General features: G+C 39.1%; 1 protein-coding gene across 1 annotated transcript; it reads left to right on the top strand.

The window, feature by feature from the left end:
• The first annotated feature begins 223 nt into the window (after positions 1–223).
• On the top strand, positions 224–4,517 carry LOC143598997 (RNA-binding KH domain-containing protein RCF3-like). The gene is made up of 7 exons (XM_077077071.1): positions 224–688; positions 778–1,140; positions 1,228–1,476; positions 3,059–3,295; positions 4,018–4,079; positions 4,159–4,270; positions 4,374–4,517. The coding sequence occupies exons 1-7, from the start codon at positions 230–232 to the stop codon at positions 4,515–4,517; spliced, it is 1,626 nt and encodes a 541-aa protein (XP_076933186.1). The 5' UTR covers positions 224–229.
• The last annotated feature ends 13,734 nt before the right edge of the window (positions 4,518–18,251 follow it).

Below are 18,251 nucleotides of genomic sequence, written 5' to 3'. Positions count from 1 at the left end.
ATTTCTAGGTTAAGTTTGGGTGGTTTGAATTCCCACACTCAATCAATCAATCCGATTTCGTTATCTTCTGTAAAGGTACGTTGCTCAACTTCTTTTTTCTTCAATTCGTTATGCTGTTTTTATCAACTTGTCATGTGTAATTGCATCCTCAGTTTGGGTTTTTTCCAAGAAAGACATCCATAGTATGTATAAATACTGATAATATTATTATTATTTAGGTTTTGAGGATATGTCATTGCAATTAACGCCTTCCAAGCGACCACATGATCAGCAGAATGCCTCGGAACCCATTCGCAAATTGCAAAACTCCCCTAGCTTTCGTGTGCTTTGTCCTGCTAATAAAATTGGCAACATCACTTTATCACATGAATCCGGTGCAAAATTACGGGTCGAAGAACTCGTTCCTGGCTGCAATGAGCGAGTTATTGTCGTTAGTAAAGCAGATCAAGAAACTGAAGATAATAGCGATTTGCAGAACGCTTTGATGCTTGTGTTTGAGAAAATGGTCGAAAAAGAAGAAACTGCAACTTGTGTTATGAGGCTGCTTATACTTTCCTCTCAAGCGGGCCCGCTTTTGGAAAATCCTGCTACTGCAGTCAAACAATTGGCATCGCAAACCGGGTCCCAAATTCAGGTTCTTCGAGATGAACTTCCACCGTGTGCGTCGTTATCCGATGAACTTGTTCAGGTAGTGTTTTTAGCCTTTTGGTCAATTTGTGTTAAAAGAAAAAAAGTCAAAGCCGCCAAGATTCGTTAACTTTATATACGTTTTTATAGATTTCTGGAGAAATAAACGCGGTTAGAAAAGTACTTCAATTAGTTTCACAGCAGCTTTTGGATCATCCACCTCGTGACAATGACTCTTTTTCTGATAATAATAATAATAATAATAATAATAATAATAATAATAATATCCTTTCACATTCTAGAGAAGATGCATACCATTTTGGGGGGCGTTTTGGTCCATTTACAGACATGTTAACATATCGTTTGATATGCTGTGATGAGAAAGTTGGGGGCGTGATTGGAAAAGGTGGGAGTATTGTGAAGGCGCTTAAACACGAGACCGGATGTGATATTAAAGTTCTTGATAGAATGCGCGAATCAGATGACCGTGTGATTGTTATATCTGGACCTGCGGTAATTAATTAACCAAGATTTATTGTTATTTATGTTGTTTCTATTTCTTTTTTTTTTGTATTATTTAGTTAATTGATATTAATGTAGCATCCGGATGAACGGATATGTGGGCCCCAAGATGCAGCTCTTCGTGTACAAGAAAGGATGTTTAGAGCTGCACCCGAGAGCAAGGCGGTGTCGGCTAAAGTTATTGTGTCGGCTCATCAAATTGGTTGTATTCTTGGTAAAGGTGGTGCGGTTATTTCTGAAATGAGAAAGTCAAACGGGGCGTATATTCGAATATTGGGAAAAGATCAAACTCCGCAGTATGCTGCTGAAAATGAAGAAATCGTTCAGGTTTGACCTTTGACTTTTGACTTTTTGACCTGATTTGGATCATGGTTTGTGAATATTTCAATTTTCATCTAGTTATCAAAAGCGTTTAAGGCGTGCACCTAGGCGCTTTTGTTAGGCGAGCTGAAGGTTTTGCGTTTCTTTTTCGTTTTCTTAGCTTATTTTTTAATTTGTTTCGATTTCTTTTGCCTTGTCACTGAATGAAATTTACCTTAAAAATAGGGTTTGCTTAATTTTCTCATATCTCTATTTATAATCATCAACTTTTATTTTATGGTGTCTGCATATCACAACTCCGATTGAAGAAGTGAAATAAATGTTTTTTGCATCATTCTTCTTTGTTTTGCAAATTAACTTCTTTCATGTTCTACGCTTCTACTTACTTCAGTTAATGCTTTAACCAGAAAAGTATCCAATTAAACAATTTTTAAAGGTTGAAACATGTCAAAAGCGTTTTTTTAATTATTTAAATTTGTTGGTGTTGTAACCAGAAACGTGTCAAAATGGTCTTTTAAGGTTGAACAAGCTGCTATTTTAACCAGAAAACATGTTTTGAACAGGTAGAAGAAGCTGCTGTTATAACCAGAAAATGTTTTAAGGTTGAAAAAGCTTCTATTTTTTAGGTTGAACAATATGGTCATAAACAAGTTATATTAAATCAATAAAAATCTAAATTTCGGGGTTTTGAAATTTTGGTATTGGAATTGCTTAAGTTCTTCTCAGCTCCTGGTCACAATGCACAATGGTCACAAGGGGTACCCAATCTTTGTACCCGCAGGAGAGGCGGAGGTGTACTCGAATCGGGTATGATACCTGCATGCCGGTACCCGATGGTGTCCCCTCCACCCAAATGTATTTTATTTTTCATTAAGTGCAGTTTTTTTTTTTATCGGGCCCTTGCTTTATCTGTGCGTTGTCCCTAGACCCTAGGCGAGGTCTATGCACCTTGAGTGCGCTTAGCGTTTTTGATAACTATGATTTTTCATGTGACATAATGTAAATTTGATTTGATTACTGTTTGACGTTAACTATGAGTTTTTGGATCATAATCTGGATCATGGTTTTTAATCCTTTAATTTCTGTGTAACATAATGGAATCTTGATTTAACTGTTGAGTTTGACAATTACTTTTTGACGTAATCTGGATCATGATTTCTAATACTTTAATTTCCATGTAACATAATGGAATCTTGGTTTGACTTTGACTATTTGACCTAATCTGGATCATGGTTTTTAAATACGTCAATTTCCGAGTTACATAATGGAATCTTGGTTTAACTGTTTTGACTTCGAGTTTTTGACCTAATCTGGATCACAGTTTCTAAATACTTCAATTTCCGTGTAACATAGTCGAATCTTGGTTTGACTGTTTGACTTGACTTTTTGACCGAATCTGGATCATGGTCTCTAGGTACTTTAATTTTCATGTTGCATAATGGAATCTTGGTTTGACTGTTTAACTTTGACTTTTTGACCTATTTTGGATCACGTTTTCTAAATTCTTCACTTTCCATGTAACATAATGGAATCTTGGTTTGACTGTTTGACATTGACTTTTTGACCTAATGTTACCTTGGGTGAGCAGATAAATGGTGAGTTTGATGCAGTTCAAGATGCTCTTTTCCAAATAACCACATGTTTACGTAATCATTATTTTCGAGATGCAATTCCGGGTTTCCAAGGTCATGGAAGGTACCCTTCTATGAATCGGTTTGATGGTGGTGGGCCCCCTTTGCACACCGGGTTTCATCCGCATAATCGATCGGATTTCTCTCACCGAATGCCTGAAAGATTGCCATCTTCAACACCATGGGGCCCACAGGTATTTTTTATTGCCACTATTTGTTCTACAAAAATCTGTCTTATTTTTAGAATTGTAAGTTGGTGATCTTATGTTGTTTATATGTTTTTTTTTTTTGTTTATATGATAAATGTTTTATGATGTTGAATATCATAATACAAACGCCCTGCTTGCGGTGTGCGCATATAATGTATATATGTGTGAACCCTCGGGTGGGCAAAAGTAAAATTGCACTAATTTTGACGTTATTTTACTAATCTCGTGAAAATAACGTTAAAAGTGGCGGAAGGTTAATCAGGCATCATGTGGTGGCGTTGATAGCCGAAAGACAAGGGCACATGCACCGATCAGCCGGTGTCCCGATGATTGAGTGCTATGTGCCTTATGTCCAAGGCTTGATGCAAAACTACTATCGAGCCGGGGGTCTCACCGGAAGCAGCCTCTCTATCCCTATGGGATAGAGGTAAGGCTGTCTACATCTTACCCTCCTCAGACCCTACCATAGCATTGCTATTGGTGGGATATACTGAGTACGATGATGATGATGATGATGAATATCATAATACACATAAAAGGAATTTTTGTAATTTTGTGTTTGGATAAGGTTAAAATCGGAAAAAGAAGATTTCTTTTAGCTACTTGTAGTCGAATTTGTTCACGTTTTTTATCACTTAAAATTGGTTAAATCTTTATACTTTCAATATAATGCATTTAAGTACTCATTTATACTTATTCTATTGCAGGGCGTTGAACGGTTTCCTGACTTTGGAGGAGCTACCCAAAGGAGAATATGTGCATTTGGAGGGTGTATTTTTATAAATCCGTCCATCAATATTTCAGTTAATTAGTTGCTTAATATTCTCTTGCTAATTTATTCCATGTAGAGAAAACCACCAAGCTATTATCACAAGCACGACCGTTGAAGTCGTTGTTCCTCGTACGGTTGTTAATTCGATATATGGCGAGGATGGTGGATGTCTCAAACAAATACGCGAGGTACGTAATTCATATTGTAGAGCTATTAAAGTTACCATAAGTTATTTTACTGACTCTTAATGATGATGTGACTAAAAAGGAGATAAAATTATGGTGGTTTCAGATATCTGATGCGAACATCACAATAACTGACCCGAAACCTGGAGCGAAAGAAACTTTGGTTATAATATCTGGTACACCGGACCAGACGCATGCTGCACAGAGTCTTATTCAAGCTTTTGTGATTTGTGAGACTCAAGTATCTTGATGATTTGCTTGTCATCCATTTATGTTTTAAAAACCTCAAATGTGTTGAAAAATACGAAGATAGGATGATGGTCTGGATTTGCTGATTCAGTGTTTGGCATGTTTTTTATGTTCGATGTTTCTTAACTTAACGTCTGAATTTCGGTTTAAGGTCACATGAACAAAGAAAACCTGTCCCTTGCAATTGGTAAAACTAAGCTACAGTATGGTTTTTGAGGTGATAATGACCATGAATAGAACCATTTAGAAGTAATTGCAGCAGTTATCAGAATTCGGTGCTCGTTTTTTTGCTTTTGACTTTGATTTCAAATACAATATACAAAGATTGCTATTTTCTACGTTAAAAAATCTTACTGGCTGAAATTCAATTATTTAGGAGTCGGTAGAAAAAACGTAATATGTCGCATGAACAGATAAAAAAATTATGGGGTCTACCGTCTTTTCAATAGAGGTGCACAAAGCACCTGGTTCCGGACCTGGCCCGGCAGTTCCTATCCGGAAACGGACCTGACCCTATCCTACCTGCGGGTATGGACTGGGTCTTGGGTTTACCTTTGAAACTGTACCCAGAATCGACCCAGACCTGGTGGAACCGGTTCCACCAATACCCGGTCGAAACCCGGCCGTACCCTACTCGAAACCCGAAAAAAAAACCCGATGGAACCGGTCAAATAACCGACTATACCTGGAACCGGTTCCTACCCGGACCTGATTTTGACTTTTGTTGATTATACCCGGTTCTGGTTCCTGAGTGTACCCGGTGTGTGCACCTCTAGTCTTCATACTCGATATATTTGATCCGTCTATTAGGTTTAAAATTTAATGATGTATTTTTTTAATTAAAATGGGTGTATGATAGATAGCCTTTTGTAACAGACAAACACTTCTAAAGAACGAGATAAAAAAGCTAGATATTGAACAACCTTTCATCATATTTTTCATCAATTTCAATTCTAAAAGAACAAACCTTTTATATGCTAAACAAAGAACTACACACTATCCTAAAAATAACACACGCCATCTAAATGTGGGAAATAATTTAAACAAAGAAAATAAACTGAAATTAACACTAATGGTGCATGCATGAGAACATGGGTTGAGTTCCTCCATGAATTATGAGCTTGGGCTCCTCACCCCTTCAAACCCGTTCTTGTCCTCAAGGACGGAATAGGTTCTCCAAGGTGGTCGCCATTCGACACTTCCGGTTACATTTGGGCCCGCCAGAGTAAAACATCATGGTGAGTGCCACTTACGTCTCACCATAGCATAGTGGATCATTGGCTCGTCTTGTATCTTCATTTTTTCATGTGGTTGTGCTTGTGCAAACGGCTTGGAAATTGTTGCAGCCCAATCACCAGAATTAACTAGGCTGTCCATCACCAGACCCAAAAGAAAGTACAAGAAACCCGTCAAGCTATTGGAATGAATCTTCAGTCAGTTTTATTGTTATTTATGCATGTGTTTAGATAGTTAATCATCTGCATTTTGTTATTTAGTGGACTAGTGGCATCATGTGTCCTAGTAATAAGGATATGGTGGGCCCTTAATGGTACATGTTCTCTCGTAACTTTGAATATTTATTCTTGTATTTTGCATTTGGAATGAATATAGAAAATTAACTCAAATTGGTGCTTTCATTGCTTTCCAACCCCATGCCTCCCCACAAAGACACTGCAACCTCTGATGAAACCCTTCAACCGTTATGCGATAAACTCGACCTAAACAATGCCCGTTCCGACGCCCAATTCCAAGCCTACAAACTGCTATTCAACAACAAATGGAGCTCTCTAATAAGGTCCTATCATCCCTGGTGAAAGAAAAAGAGAAAGAGGTCCCTAAATCTCTTTCTTTTGGTTCCTTCGGCCCTGCCTATCACACTAACCACCCTCGTCAACCCAAAATCAGCCTACCCTTTTTTGATGGATCCAACCCTTTGGACTAGGTTTTCCAAGCCGATAACTTTTTCAAGTATCACAAAATTCCCGAGTCCGAACGCGTCGCCTTTGCACAGTTCTATTTTACCAGTGATGCCTTGACCTGGTACAAATACCTCGATAATAATGACCTTCTTGGCTCATGGTCTGAATTTTCCCGTGATTGGAGCTGCATTTTGGTCCCTCCACATACTCAATCATCAAGCCACCTTATTTAAACTGAAACAGACCACCACTGTCACCGCGCACCAAGGCGAATTCGAAAAACTTTGCAACTTTGTTGTCGGGTTATCAAAAGACGCCCTGCTAAACTGCTACATCTCTGGATTAAAACCGGAGATACAATCAGAACTCGCAATCTATAAACCCACTACCTTACACCAAGCCTACGGTTTATCTAAATTGATTGAAGATAAATTAAACCTCACCAAACAAACATCCTTCTAGCCCGTTCGTTTTTCAAAGCCACCCCTGCTGTTACCTCAGCCTCATCGACCACCAAAACCGAATCACCACCTCTCATGCCCACACCCAAAACCACACTACCATTTACCAAACTCTCCCCAGATGCCCTGCAAAAACATCGCAGCGAAGGTTTATGTTTCAAGTGCCCAGAAAAATACTTCCCAGGTCACAAATGCAATCCCCCCCAATTCCTGTTGGTAGTCGATTATGAATCCGAAACCAACCCGGATCCCCTTGACACAAATGTTGAGTCCACCCTCGACAACAATAACCAGTTTTTCTCCCTATCTTCGGCCGCCTATTTCAGTATTTCTTCCCTGCAAGCTTTACGCATAACCGGTTTTATTGATCAGAAACCAGTTCAGGTCCTTATCGATACCGGAAGCACCTATAATATTATTCAACCATGATTGCTTTCCTACCTTAAATTACAAAGTCAACAGATTCTCGAGTTTTCGGTCGTGGTAGGCAATGGCGAAAACTTTCATTGCAACTCGATGTGCCCAGCACTGGCGTTATACCACTCGAATAGGGATGAGCAAAAATCGGCATGGTACCAATTGGTACCGGTACCGGTACCAAAATCGGCACCGATTTGGTACCGCCGGTACCGAATCGGTACCAAGGTTTTGAGTTTTCGGGACAGTTACGGTACCGCTATTTCCCGAATTTTACCTTAAATACCGGTACCGGTATCGAACCGAACATTTCGGTACCGGTACCAAAAATTTGCGATTTTCGGGATCAGGATTTTCGGTACCGGTACGGTACCGAGCTCATCCCTACTCTCGAATACCCCTTTTCGCATTCCCGTGTTTGTCTTACTCGTGGAAGGAGCTGATATTATTTTGGGCTTATCCTAGCTGCATACTTTAGGCCCAATACTAGCAGATTTTGCAATTCCCCAAATCACTTTTAGCATCGGCCCAAAGGCCATTACTTTGAAAGATCAAGACGGATCTTGGCGGTTTTGTGTGGACTATCGATCCCTAAATTCCATTACAGTTAAGGATCGATTCCCTATTCCTACGGTGGACGAACTGTTTCACGGAGCCACCATTTTTTCCAAAATTGATCTTACTTCCGGGTACCATCAGATCAGACTCGCACCCGATGACACTCACAAAATAGCATTTCGAACAGTCGACGGACATTATGAGTTCCTGGTGATGCCTTTTGGCCTAAACAATGCTCCTTCAACCTTTCAAGCTACAATGAATGACATGTTTCGAGAAGCCTTACGTCGATATGTGCTCGTGTTTTTTAACGACATTTTGGTCTATAGTTCCACCAAGGCCGAACACTACCAGCACTTATAGGTCGTTTTTCAAATACCGGCCAGTAATAATTTCTTCGCCAAACCCTCAAAATGCACATTCACAGCCGAATCCATTTCTTACTTAGGCCACGTTATCTCAGCTAACGGGGTAGAGGCTGAACCAGATAAGTTAAAAGCAATTCAATCGTGGCCCCAACCGTCATTGTTAACCACCCTTTGAGGTTTCTAGGGTCTAACAGGGTATTATCGACGGTTTGTCCGTGCGTATGCTCGTATTGCAGCTCCACTTACCGACATCCTAAAAAAACCAACCATCAAATGGACATCAGAAGCATCACTCGCCTTCAACCAACTGAAAGCGTCCATAGTCTCCCTCATTACCTTAACCCTGTCCAATTTTACCCGACCATTTGAGGTCACAACGGATGCTTCGAATGTAGCTATCAGAGCTGTTCTTTCACAGGGAGATAGACCGATAGCGTTTTTCAACAAAAAGATGTGCCAAAGAATGCTAGCTTCCTCGGCTTACATTCGCAAACTCTATGCAATTACGGAAGCGGTGAAGAAATGGCGCCAATACATTCTTGGTCGGAAGTTTAACATTTTTTCCGACCAAAGATGTTTGAAGCATCTGTTATCTCAGGTCGTTCAAACACTAGAACAGTACCGATGGGCGACGAAGTTACTCGGGTTTGACTTTGAAATTTTTTACAAGCCGGGGAAAGAAAACAAAGTAGCCAACGCCCTTAGTCGTATTGAAGGTCCCATTCTATTTGCCACTTCTTCGTCTACCCCGGAGTGGATTAAGGCTCTGCATAATTATTATAATACAGAGGAAGGGTCTAAATTGTTGAACGACAAGTCATAGCAAGCTATGGGTCGGTTTCAACTTAAAGACGGAGTACTTTTTCAGGGAACTCGACTCTTCATTCCTGAGTGTACTCACATTCGGGAGCTTCTCCTAAACTAGTACTATAGCTCGGTCATTCGGGAATTAAAGTAACAATCAAACGTATTGCCTCGAGCTTTAGCTGGCCAAAACTGAAGGCATCGGTTTCTTCCTTCATTTGCCAATGTTAGGTCTGCCAACAAGTGAAGTACCCGAACCATAAGCCCTATGGATCTCTACAACCACTGCCCATTCCATCTACAGTTTGGCAAGACGCATCCATGGATTTTATTACCTCGTTACCATTATCACAAGGAAATACGACTATATGGGTCATTATGGACAGATTTTCCAAATTTGCTCACTTTATATCGCTACCACCAAAGTATGGAGCCGTTTCTCTTGCAACCTTGTTTTTGCAAAATGTTTATAAGCTCCATGGGTTCCCGAAAACTATTGAAAGTGATCGTGATTCTATCTTTTTAAGCAAATTTTGGCAGGAGATGTTTAAGAAAGTCGGCACCAAACTCAAGTACTCCATTGCCTATCATCCACAATCGGACGGTCAAACGAGGTGGTAAATCGATGTTTACAAACTTATCTTCGGTCCTTTGCAAGAGACGAGCCACGCACTTGGAATCGATATTTGTATCTGGCAGAATTTTGGTATAACACTTCCCATCATTCAGCAATTAATATGACTCCGTTTCAAGCACTATACGGCAGGCAGGTTCCCGATGTTAATCGCTACTTGGCCGGTAAGTCTGACACAGCCTCCATTGATGCCACTTTAATTGAACATGACCATTTGAGGAAGCTACTTACCACAAATCTGAAGCGTGCACAGCAAAGGATGTTGAGCTTGACACAAGCTCATTGATTAGATAAAGAATTTCAAGTGGGTGACATGATTTTCTTCTTGAGGCTCCGCGATTCCTGGAAAACGTCGGTGGCTAACAGGTCATCGAAGAAGTTATCTAAGAGTTTTTATGGTCCATTCAAAGTGGTGGAACGCATCGGAGCAGTGGCCTATAAGCTCGATCTTCCGGTGGAGGCGCGTATCCACCCGGTCTTTCATGTTTCGTTGTTAAGACAAGATTTTGGTAATCCACAAGTGGTTCTCTTACCATCAATTTCAAGTGAAAAAGATGATAGTTGGATACCAGACTCAATCTTGGACTATTGTTGGTCTAACAAAAAAATTCAGCTATTGGTTGCATGGCAGAACAGGGTACTTACAGAAGCTACATGGGAATTCTGTGATGAGTTAATGATTCGTTTCCCAGATTTCAAGCAAGCGTACGAGTATGTTTTGCAGCTCGAGGACGATCTGCATGTTAAGGGGAGAGAAGTTGTTACAGCCCAATCACCAGACCCAAAAGGAAGTGCAAGAAACCCGTCAAGCTATTGGAATGAGTCTTCAGTCAGTTTTATTGTTATTTATGCATGTGATTTTAGATAGTTAATCAACTGCATTTTGTTATTTAGTGGACTAGTGGCGTCATGTGTCCTAATAATAAGGAGAATGTGGTACATGTTCTCTCATAACTTTGCATTTTTATTCTTGTATTTTGCATATGGAATGAATATAGAAAATTATCCCAAAAGTATATTCCTCTGTCTTCTTCTAGGAGTCTTGCCTGCTCAACAGAAATCCGTCTAAAGGCTAAGATTTTCCTCCTGCGTCTGCATGTGAAAGTTCAATTACCATGACTAGGGACTTTTAGAATTAATCATTGCGACTTTACTACTAAGTAATTCTCTTGAAGACATGAGCACCCGTCCATAGGTTGGAACAATGACCTCACCTGGTGAAGATGCATACAATGGCGGGACAGTTTTGGTGATGATGCCGGACCCATTGTTGAAGCAAGCATGCCAAGTGATGGCAACTGCTTTGGTTCTAGAGGGGGTGTTTTTGGTTCAGTTACTAAGGAGGAGGTGCCAGAGATGTTGATGAGGGTCGTGACAAATCTAAATGTTTGGTGAACGAGTTTGGTAGTTTCAATGGCTTTGAGAAGGGCTGCTAGTTGGTTGTTTATGTTGGCTTGCGACTCCCGTGGTGACGACAATGAGTTGATTGTGGTTGGGGATGGAGGGAGGTCATTGGAGGGGGTGGAATCTTTTCGGGGTGGCATGATGGAGGATTGAGATAAAGAAGCTAGATATTGAAACAACTTTTCATCATATTTTTCTTTTAACTTCAATTCTAATAGAACGAGCCTTTTATATGCTAAACAAAGAACTACCCACTATTCTAAAAAGTAAAAATAAGACACGCTACCTAGAATTGGGAAATAATTTAAACAAAGAAAACAAACTGAAATTAGCACTAATGGTGCAAGCATGAGAACATGGGTTGAGCTCCTCCATGAATTATAAACGTTGGTATAACCATATCAGTGTACGGGTCTAAGACCATTGGCACACTTGCACGTTTCGGAGACCAAAACGAGGTTCAAAACGCGATGGACACAGCTCCGGCCCATTGTTTTCCTCCACGTTTTGGTCCGGCTCGTTGTGTAAACAACGGATGTTTTGGCACCGCTTTTGACACTAGCCGTTATCAACGGCTATAATATAAAAAAATAATAATAATTCATTTATTATTTTAAAACAAATCCTTATTTAAACACAACCATTTTTCAAAACTTAGACACAAATCTTACCTCATTGTCTATAACAACTCTTTCTAACCTTAAAAAAATTCCCAATCAATATGCATCCATTCAATTCATCAAAGTTCGGTTTTAGCCAATTTTCAAACCAACAAACTGATTCTTCCAATCAAAGCACAAACACCATCCAACCGACCCCAAACCGACCAGTCGGTGTTAACTTCGATCAAAACATGATGAAACTCAAATATTTGGGGGGATGCCCAACCACCAATCCGGTTTTTGTTTTCTTCCCGGTTTAAAAAATGGGACGATGCCAGACACAATAAGATCCGACGACATAACCGGGCCGAGCAAAAGAAAGGCAAATGTTCGGGAGCACACAAAAAGAAAGATGTGAGCGACCCTCCTAAATAAAAGAACGTTATACCATAGAAACAACCTGAGTGTGAGTTACTTACACGTGCGTGTCTTGTGATGGTTGGGTAAAAGTTAGTTATTATTATATATTAATTAGTTATATTTAGGTAAATAAATGAATGAACATTGGTACTTCAAGCATAGTTTACGTGTTTCAGGATATTGGAAGCTTTGAAGCTTAACGAGGATATTTACGGGCTTGGAATGAAGATCGAGAAGTGAAAGATTGGAAGTGCACGCATCATGAGATAGTAAAGAAAAGAAAATAAAAAATGCTGAAAAATTACATCTTCGCGATACGCGGAGATGCAAAGAAGGGCAACTTCGTGATACGCCGCGATACGCGAAGAAGCATCCCTTAGATCTTCGCGATACGCGAAGATGCTTAAGTCGGCCAAAATTTAGGTTTTCCCTATTTAAACACCTTAACCTCCCCATTCGGTTAATAACGATTTCCAGAGGCAAAAGAGGCTGTGTTAGACGACTTCTCACCATTCCAAGGCTTCCGGTTCATCTAGGGTTTGCATGTTCATCAAAGATAAGTGTTTTGACATTATGATTATGTTCGGCTGAGTTCTTTGTTCATTCTAGGCTAGGGTTTTGTGTAATTCCTCTAGAGACCAGATTTGCTATGCTTAAAGTTATAAACTTGATTTGAGTTATTGCTTTTATCTTGTTTAATTGATTGCTTGGTTGTTTAAACAATTTATATTTGCGATTATTGATTAGTGCATCACTTGTTTGGTATTGTTCATCAACACTTAGGGTTAGGCTCTTGTGTCATTGAACTTATAATCATCGGTTCATGCTATTTAATTAATTTTCATAAAACATAAATTGGTAATTGTGTAGATCGAGTTCAATTGTGTCAACAATTCGGTTAGGGTATCGTTTGTCATCACAATAAAACTACTAGGTCTAATAATTACTGCGCAATCAACACAAGTAAATCTGTGATTAAGTTGAATGTCACATTACCTGAACCTAGAATGAATACTTGTTATTAATATTATTTACAAATCGTTTTTAAGTAATAATTAGTTTTAATTAAATCCTTTTCTAAAAAACCGCTTAACTTCATCTGCCCACCTTAGTTAATTAATTAATTTAGTCATATTAAATTAGCACTTTTCTTGAGTCCCTGAGGAGACGACCTTACTTACCCGTACTAGTTATAGGTATTTAAGTCTTTAATTAATTGTTTTTTAGTAGACCACGACAGCCTACGTCATCTTGCTATCTCTAAAGATCCTGAATGATATAAGTGTTTAATATCTTTTCTTTTATTATATTTTGTTTTAATACTAATATTAAATTTTTATTAATATTTTTCGAACTTTTTTGTACCAATTATCAAAAAGCCGGTGTTTTTTAGAAAAAGGTATGGAGCTGGTGTTGGAGGATCTGGGTATAGCAGTTATGGACAGTATGGGTCGAGTGATTTTTATTATGCAGGTGCTGGAGGATCAGGAGCTGGTGGAGATGGTGATGATAATGACCAGGAGGATTCTGATAAGGAGTAGGAATTGATGGGCAGTTGTCCCGATCAATGTTTTGGGTTTTATTTTATTATGTTTTCATTATCTTATGGGTTGTACTGATATTATTATTATTATTATTATTATTTTGCTTATGGGTGGTTTGGTTAGGACATTTGATGGGATTTTTTCTTGTGGGTGGTTGCTTGTGTATATTTGTAGTTGAACTTTGTGGGTGTAGTTCACTATAAACCCTCACGACACCATACTCGTCCACCCGGGCTACCGGCGGGTTTAAAGGGCTTGTTGCATACGCTAAATGCAACCGTGATTCCTACGAAAGTGAGTTAGGTCTTTTAACATTTTTACTCGTCTAACAAATTTGGTTATGAAATTTATTAAGCTCGGTTGGTAATTTAAAATTAATGGTTTTGCAAACGATTTAAAAGACCTATATTTTTAAAATTTGTGAGAATCTTGCTTCTACACGTGTGTGAGTTTGCAGATTTTGTTTTGAGAGTTGAGGAGGTAAGGTTCACCGAGAGCATCACCGAGGGCACGAGAGTTGCACATGAGAGTTTTCTTTTCTATCAGGTGATTTCGTTTTCATAACCTTATTTGTTTTATTAGTTTTTGTGTTAAAAGTGTAATTGTATAAATGTATAATAAATAAACCACCATCACATTAGGCCCGGTTTTAAAATTGTTGAAGTGAATTTTAACCCCGTCCCTATTTTGTGTCTTAAATTTTGAAACATTGAGGGCAATGTTTGCCTCAAGTGTGGGGATGGGAGAGGAATTGAAATTTAAAAAGTTTAATGTTCCTTGAATTAAGATTTTTGCACAAAATAATGGAAAATGATAGAAAAATCGGGGATTATTTTTCAAAATGATTATATAATAAGAGATAAATAAAACGGGAACACACGTAATTTGAGATGTATTGGTATGCTCAGCCATGAGAATGAAATGATAATTTGGTTGTTGACTTAATTGAACCTTAAATGCTTTATTTTTAGTGGGAAACGTCTTCAGGGTTTTGTTTGTTTAGCTAAGCCTGTGTAAGGACTGGAATGAAAGATTATGCCATACTCAAGCCTTACTATTAGATTTGATCACCAAAAATATAATTTAATATAAATTGTCTATAGTACAATGGTTGGATAGGCTTAACATTAGAGTATGCTAAATGGCTTGTGATATAAACATAAATGAAAAAAACTGCTAGTTAAGTGGCTAACACTTCATAGGCGTATGGTTTTATGGCCTTAAATCCTGTGTTGATGGGATACCCCGGGGAACGGAGACCATGGGTCGGTATGCGGTTTATCATCTGGTATGCGTAAATCCTAAGTGTATTTATTCATATTAAAAAAGCTTAAAAAGAGCAAACCCGCAGCTTATCTGCCAATTCATAAGTTAATAAACATGATCACAAAAAGTGCTTTAAAAGTACAAATTCACTACTGACTTGATCATCCACGCTGTTAGTCATATGGGGTCCCCGTGCTCGCGTCTCATTACCATTAAGAAACGGACCACACGGGACACGTCATATGTAAGCCCTACATTTGAATTCGTGCCTACTCACGTATGGTTATGGACTTTGGGGTATTGCTTGATAACGGGTGTATGTCATTTAGTGGGGGCTATTTACTAGTTGGTTACCTAATTGCACTTCAATCGTATCTAATGGCCATTTTGGTAGACTTTAATATTTAAGTTTGGGTTTTGGTTCGATAAAAATATCCAAGATTGTCTTAGCTATTACATATGCGCTTGAAAAGTGTACAAGTGTGCAAAATTTTGATCATCTAATCTTAAGGTTTAAGTCAAGTTGGGGTGGTCTGATTCGGTAAAACTATAATGAAGCATGGTAAGGCGGCTTCAGGGCTTTGAGGTGTGGGTTCCATTTTAATCATATCAACTAATAAAACTGTCGCACCTTATTTTTCCCGGTAAGTATTAAGGCGTGGGTCGCACTCGTGGTTTTTGTGTTCTTGTGCTTAATTAAGATAATCTATGAAGTACTTTGAGAATGATCTCTGATTCTGATTCTATTGCAAAGTCTTTTTCGGGACGAAAAAGGATAAGTGTGGGGATGTGATGGTTGGGTAAAAGTTAGTTATTATTATATATTAAGTAGTTATATTTAGGTAAGTAAATTAATGAACATAGGTACTTCAAGCATTGTTTACGTGTTTTAGGATATTGGAAGCTTTGGAGCTTAATGAGGATATTTATGGGCTTGGAATGAAGATCAAGAAGTGAAAGATTGGAAGTGCACGCATCACGAGGCAGTAAAGAAAAGAAAATAAAAAATGCAAAAAGATTACATCCTCACGATACGCGAAGATGCAAAGAACGGCAACTTCGCGATACGCAAAGTTGCATAATTCTGGCCGCGACTATTTTGTCTTTCGCGATATGCGAAGAAGCATCCCTTACATCTTTGCGATACGCGAAGATGCTTAAGTCGGCCGAAAATTTAGGTTTTCCCTATTTAAACCCCTAAACCTCCCCCTTCGGTTAATAACGATTTCCAGAGGCAAAAGAGGCTGGGTTAGACGACTTCTCACCATTCCAAGGCTTCCGGTTCATCAAAGATAAGTGTTTCGACATTATGATTATGTTTGGCTAAGTTCTTTATTCATTCTAGGCTAGGGTTTTGTGTAATTCCTCTTGAGACCAGATTTGCTATGCTTAAAGTTATAAACTTGATTTGAGTTATTGCTTTTATCTTGTTTAATTGATTGCTTGGTTGTTTAAACAATTTATATTTGCGATTATTGATTAGTGCATCACTTGTTTAGTTTTGTTCATCAACACTTAGGGTTAGGCTTTTGTGTCATTGAACATATAATTGTCGGTTCAAGCTACTTAATTAAGTGTCATAAAACATAAATTGGTAATTGTGTAGATCGAGTTCAATTGTGTCAACAATTCAGTTAGGGTATCGTTTGTTATCACAATCAAACTACTAGGTCTAATAATTAATGTGCAATCAAGACAAGTAAATCTGTGATTAAGTTGAATGTCACATTACCCGAACCTAGAATGAATACTTGTTATTAATATTATTTACAAATCGATTTTAAGTAATAATTAGTTTTAATTAAATCCTTTTCTAAAAAACCGCTTGACATCGTCTGTCCGCCTTAGTTAATTAATTAATTTAGTCATATTAAATTAGCATTTTCCTTGAGTCCCTGAGGAGATGACCTTACTTACCCGTACTAGTTATAGGTTTTTAAGTTCTTAATTAATTTTTTTTAGTAGACCACGACAGCCTACGTCAATATGGCGCCATTGCCGGGGACTCAACGCGCTTAGTGCTAGTCTTGTTTAGTTTAAATTAGCGTAATTTAGTTTAATTTTAGTTTAATTTCTTTTCTTCGGTGAATTTACGAGGGGTGTGCTTGTTTGGTGTGTGCCTTTAATCTCTTAGGTTGATGCATACGAGGTTTGCTCGAGACAAGGAAGTGTTGCAGTTTGATCCCAAGATTGTGAAAGCCGCGAGAAGAAACCGAGCAAAACAAAGAAGGGGTGAAACTTCAAGACCGAAAGAAAAATACATGAATCATCAAGAAGATAACCCATACCCGGTTCCACCGGCGTTTCAACCCGATAACCTTAACCCGCCGCACAATCGAGAACAACCCATTCCACCAAATATCCCACAAAACATTCCACAAAACCCACAAATCCATGACCTACCACCATTCAACCCACCCATTCACCAAAACTGAAACCCGAGAGCTCAAAGAAGATATCAAATGAGAGATGATCGTTCAATCAGGTCTGAACCACCGCACAATAGAGTCGAGTTCGAGTATGATCGGCGGAGGGGATTTGACGATTTTGATGAGTTTGAGGATGAAGAAGAGATGGAGGATGATCGGGGGGGTCAGTATTATAAAAGACCACAACAACAACCCCTTCCCGTTCAACAACCGAGAAACCACCGAGCCCAAAGACAACAAGAGATTCCCGAGCCGCAGTTTCCCGAATATGAGTTCGCTAATGGGGTTCCGAGGGCATTTGTTCCACCGCCCGTTCGGGGGGTTCAAAGCCACTTCATTCCACAAGTGGCCACGAACCCGCTTCCCATTGTGATCCCGATTAGAGAAGGAAGAACGTTTTCAGTAAGGCAAAGTAACTTGACCGGGATGCCTACTTTTCATGGGAAAGCATCTAAAGGGCCATATCTACACTTGAGCGAGTTTAATGCGATTTGTGCCACCATCTCGAGTCAAGGGTTTACTGCTGATGAAGTCAAGCTAGTTGTGTTTCAGTTCAGCCTTAAAGATCTAGCGAAGCAGTGGTTCTTATCCTTACCGTCAGCAAGTATCTATATGTGGCAAGACCTGGCTCAACAATTCTTAGACGAGTATTACACACCGCAGAGAACTTCCGAGGCCCGAACCTCCATCAGAAATTTTCAGCAAAGTTCGGGTGAGACTTTTCATGAAGCATTTACGAGGTTCAAGAGATTGTTGAGAACTTGTCCGCATCACGGGATTGCGTTGTGGGAGTTGATTAAGGCGTTTCATAACGGGTTGTCGAGTGACGATGTGCGTGATCTTCAGTCGACCACAAATGGGTCGCTTTTGACTAATGATGAGAATGAAGATTGGCAACACTTAGAGAGG

The sequence above is a fragment of the Bidens hawaiensis genome, unplaced genomic scaffold (genome assembly GCF_021521415.1).
Source record: "Bidens hawaiensis isolate Kalapana, Puna unplaced genomic scaffold, B.hawaiensis_p1.1 tig00051356_1, whole genome shotgun sequence".
In the NCBI taxonomy this organism is placed as follows: Eukaryota; Viridiplantae; Streptophyta; class Magnoliopsida; order Asterales; family Asteraceae; genus Bidens; species Bidens hawaiensis.
Note: the sequence above shows the minus strand (reverse complement) of the source record. Positions and strands in the feature narration are given on the sequence as shown.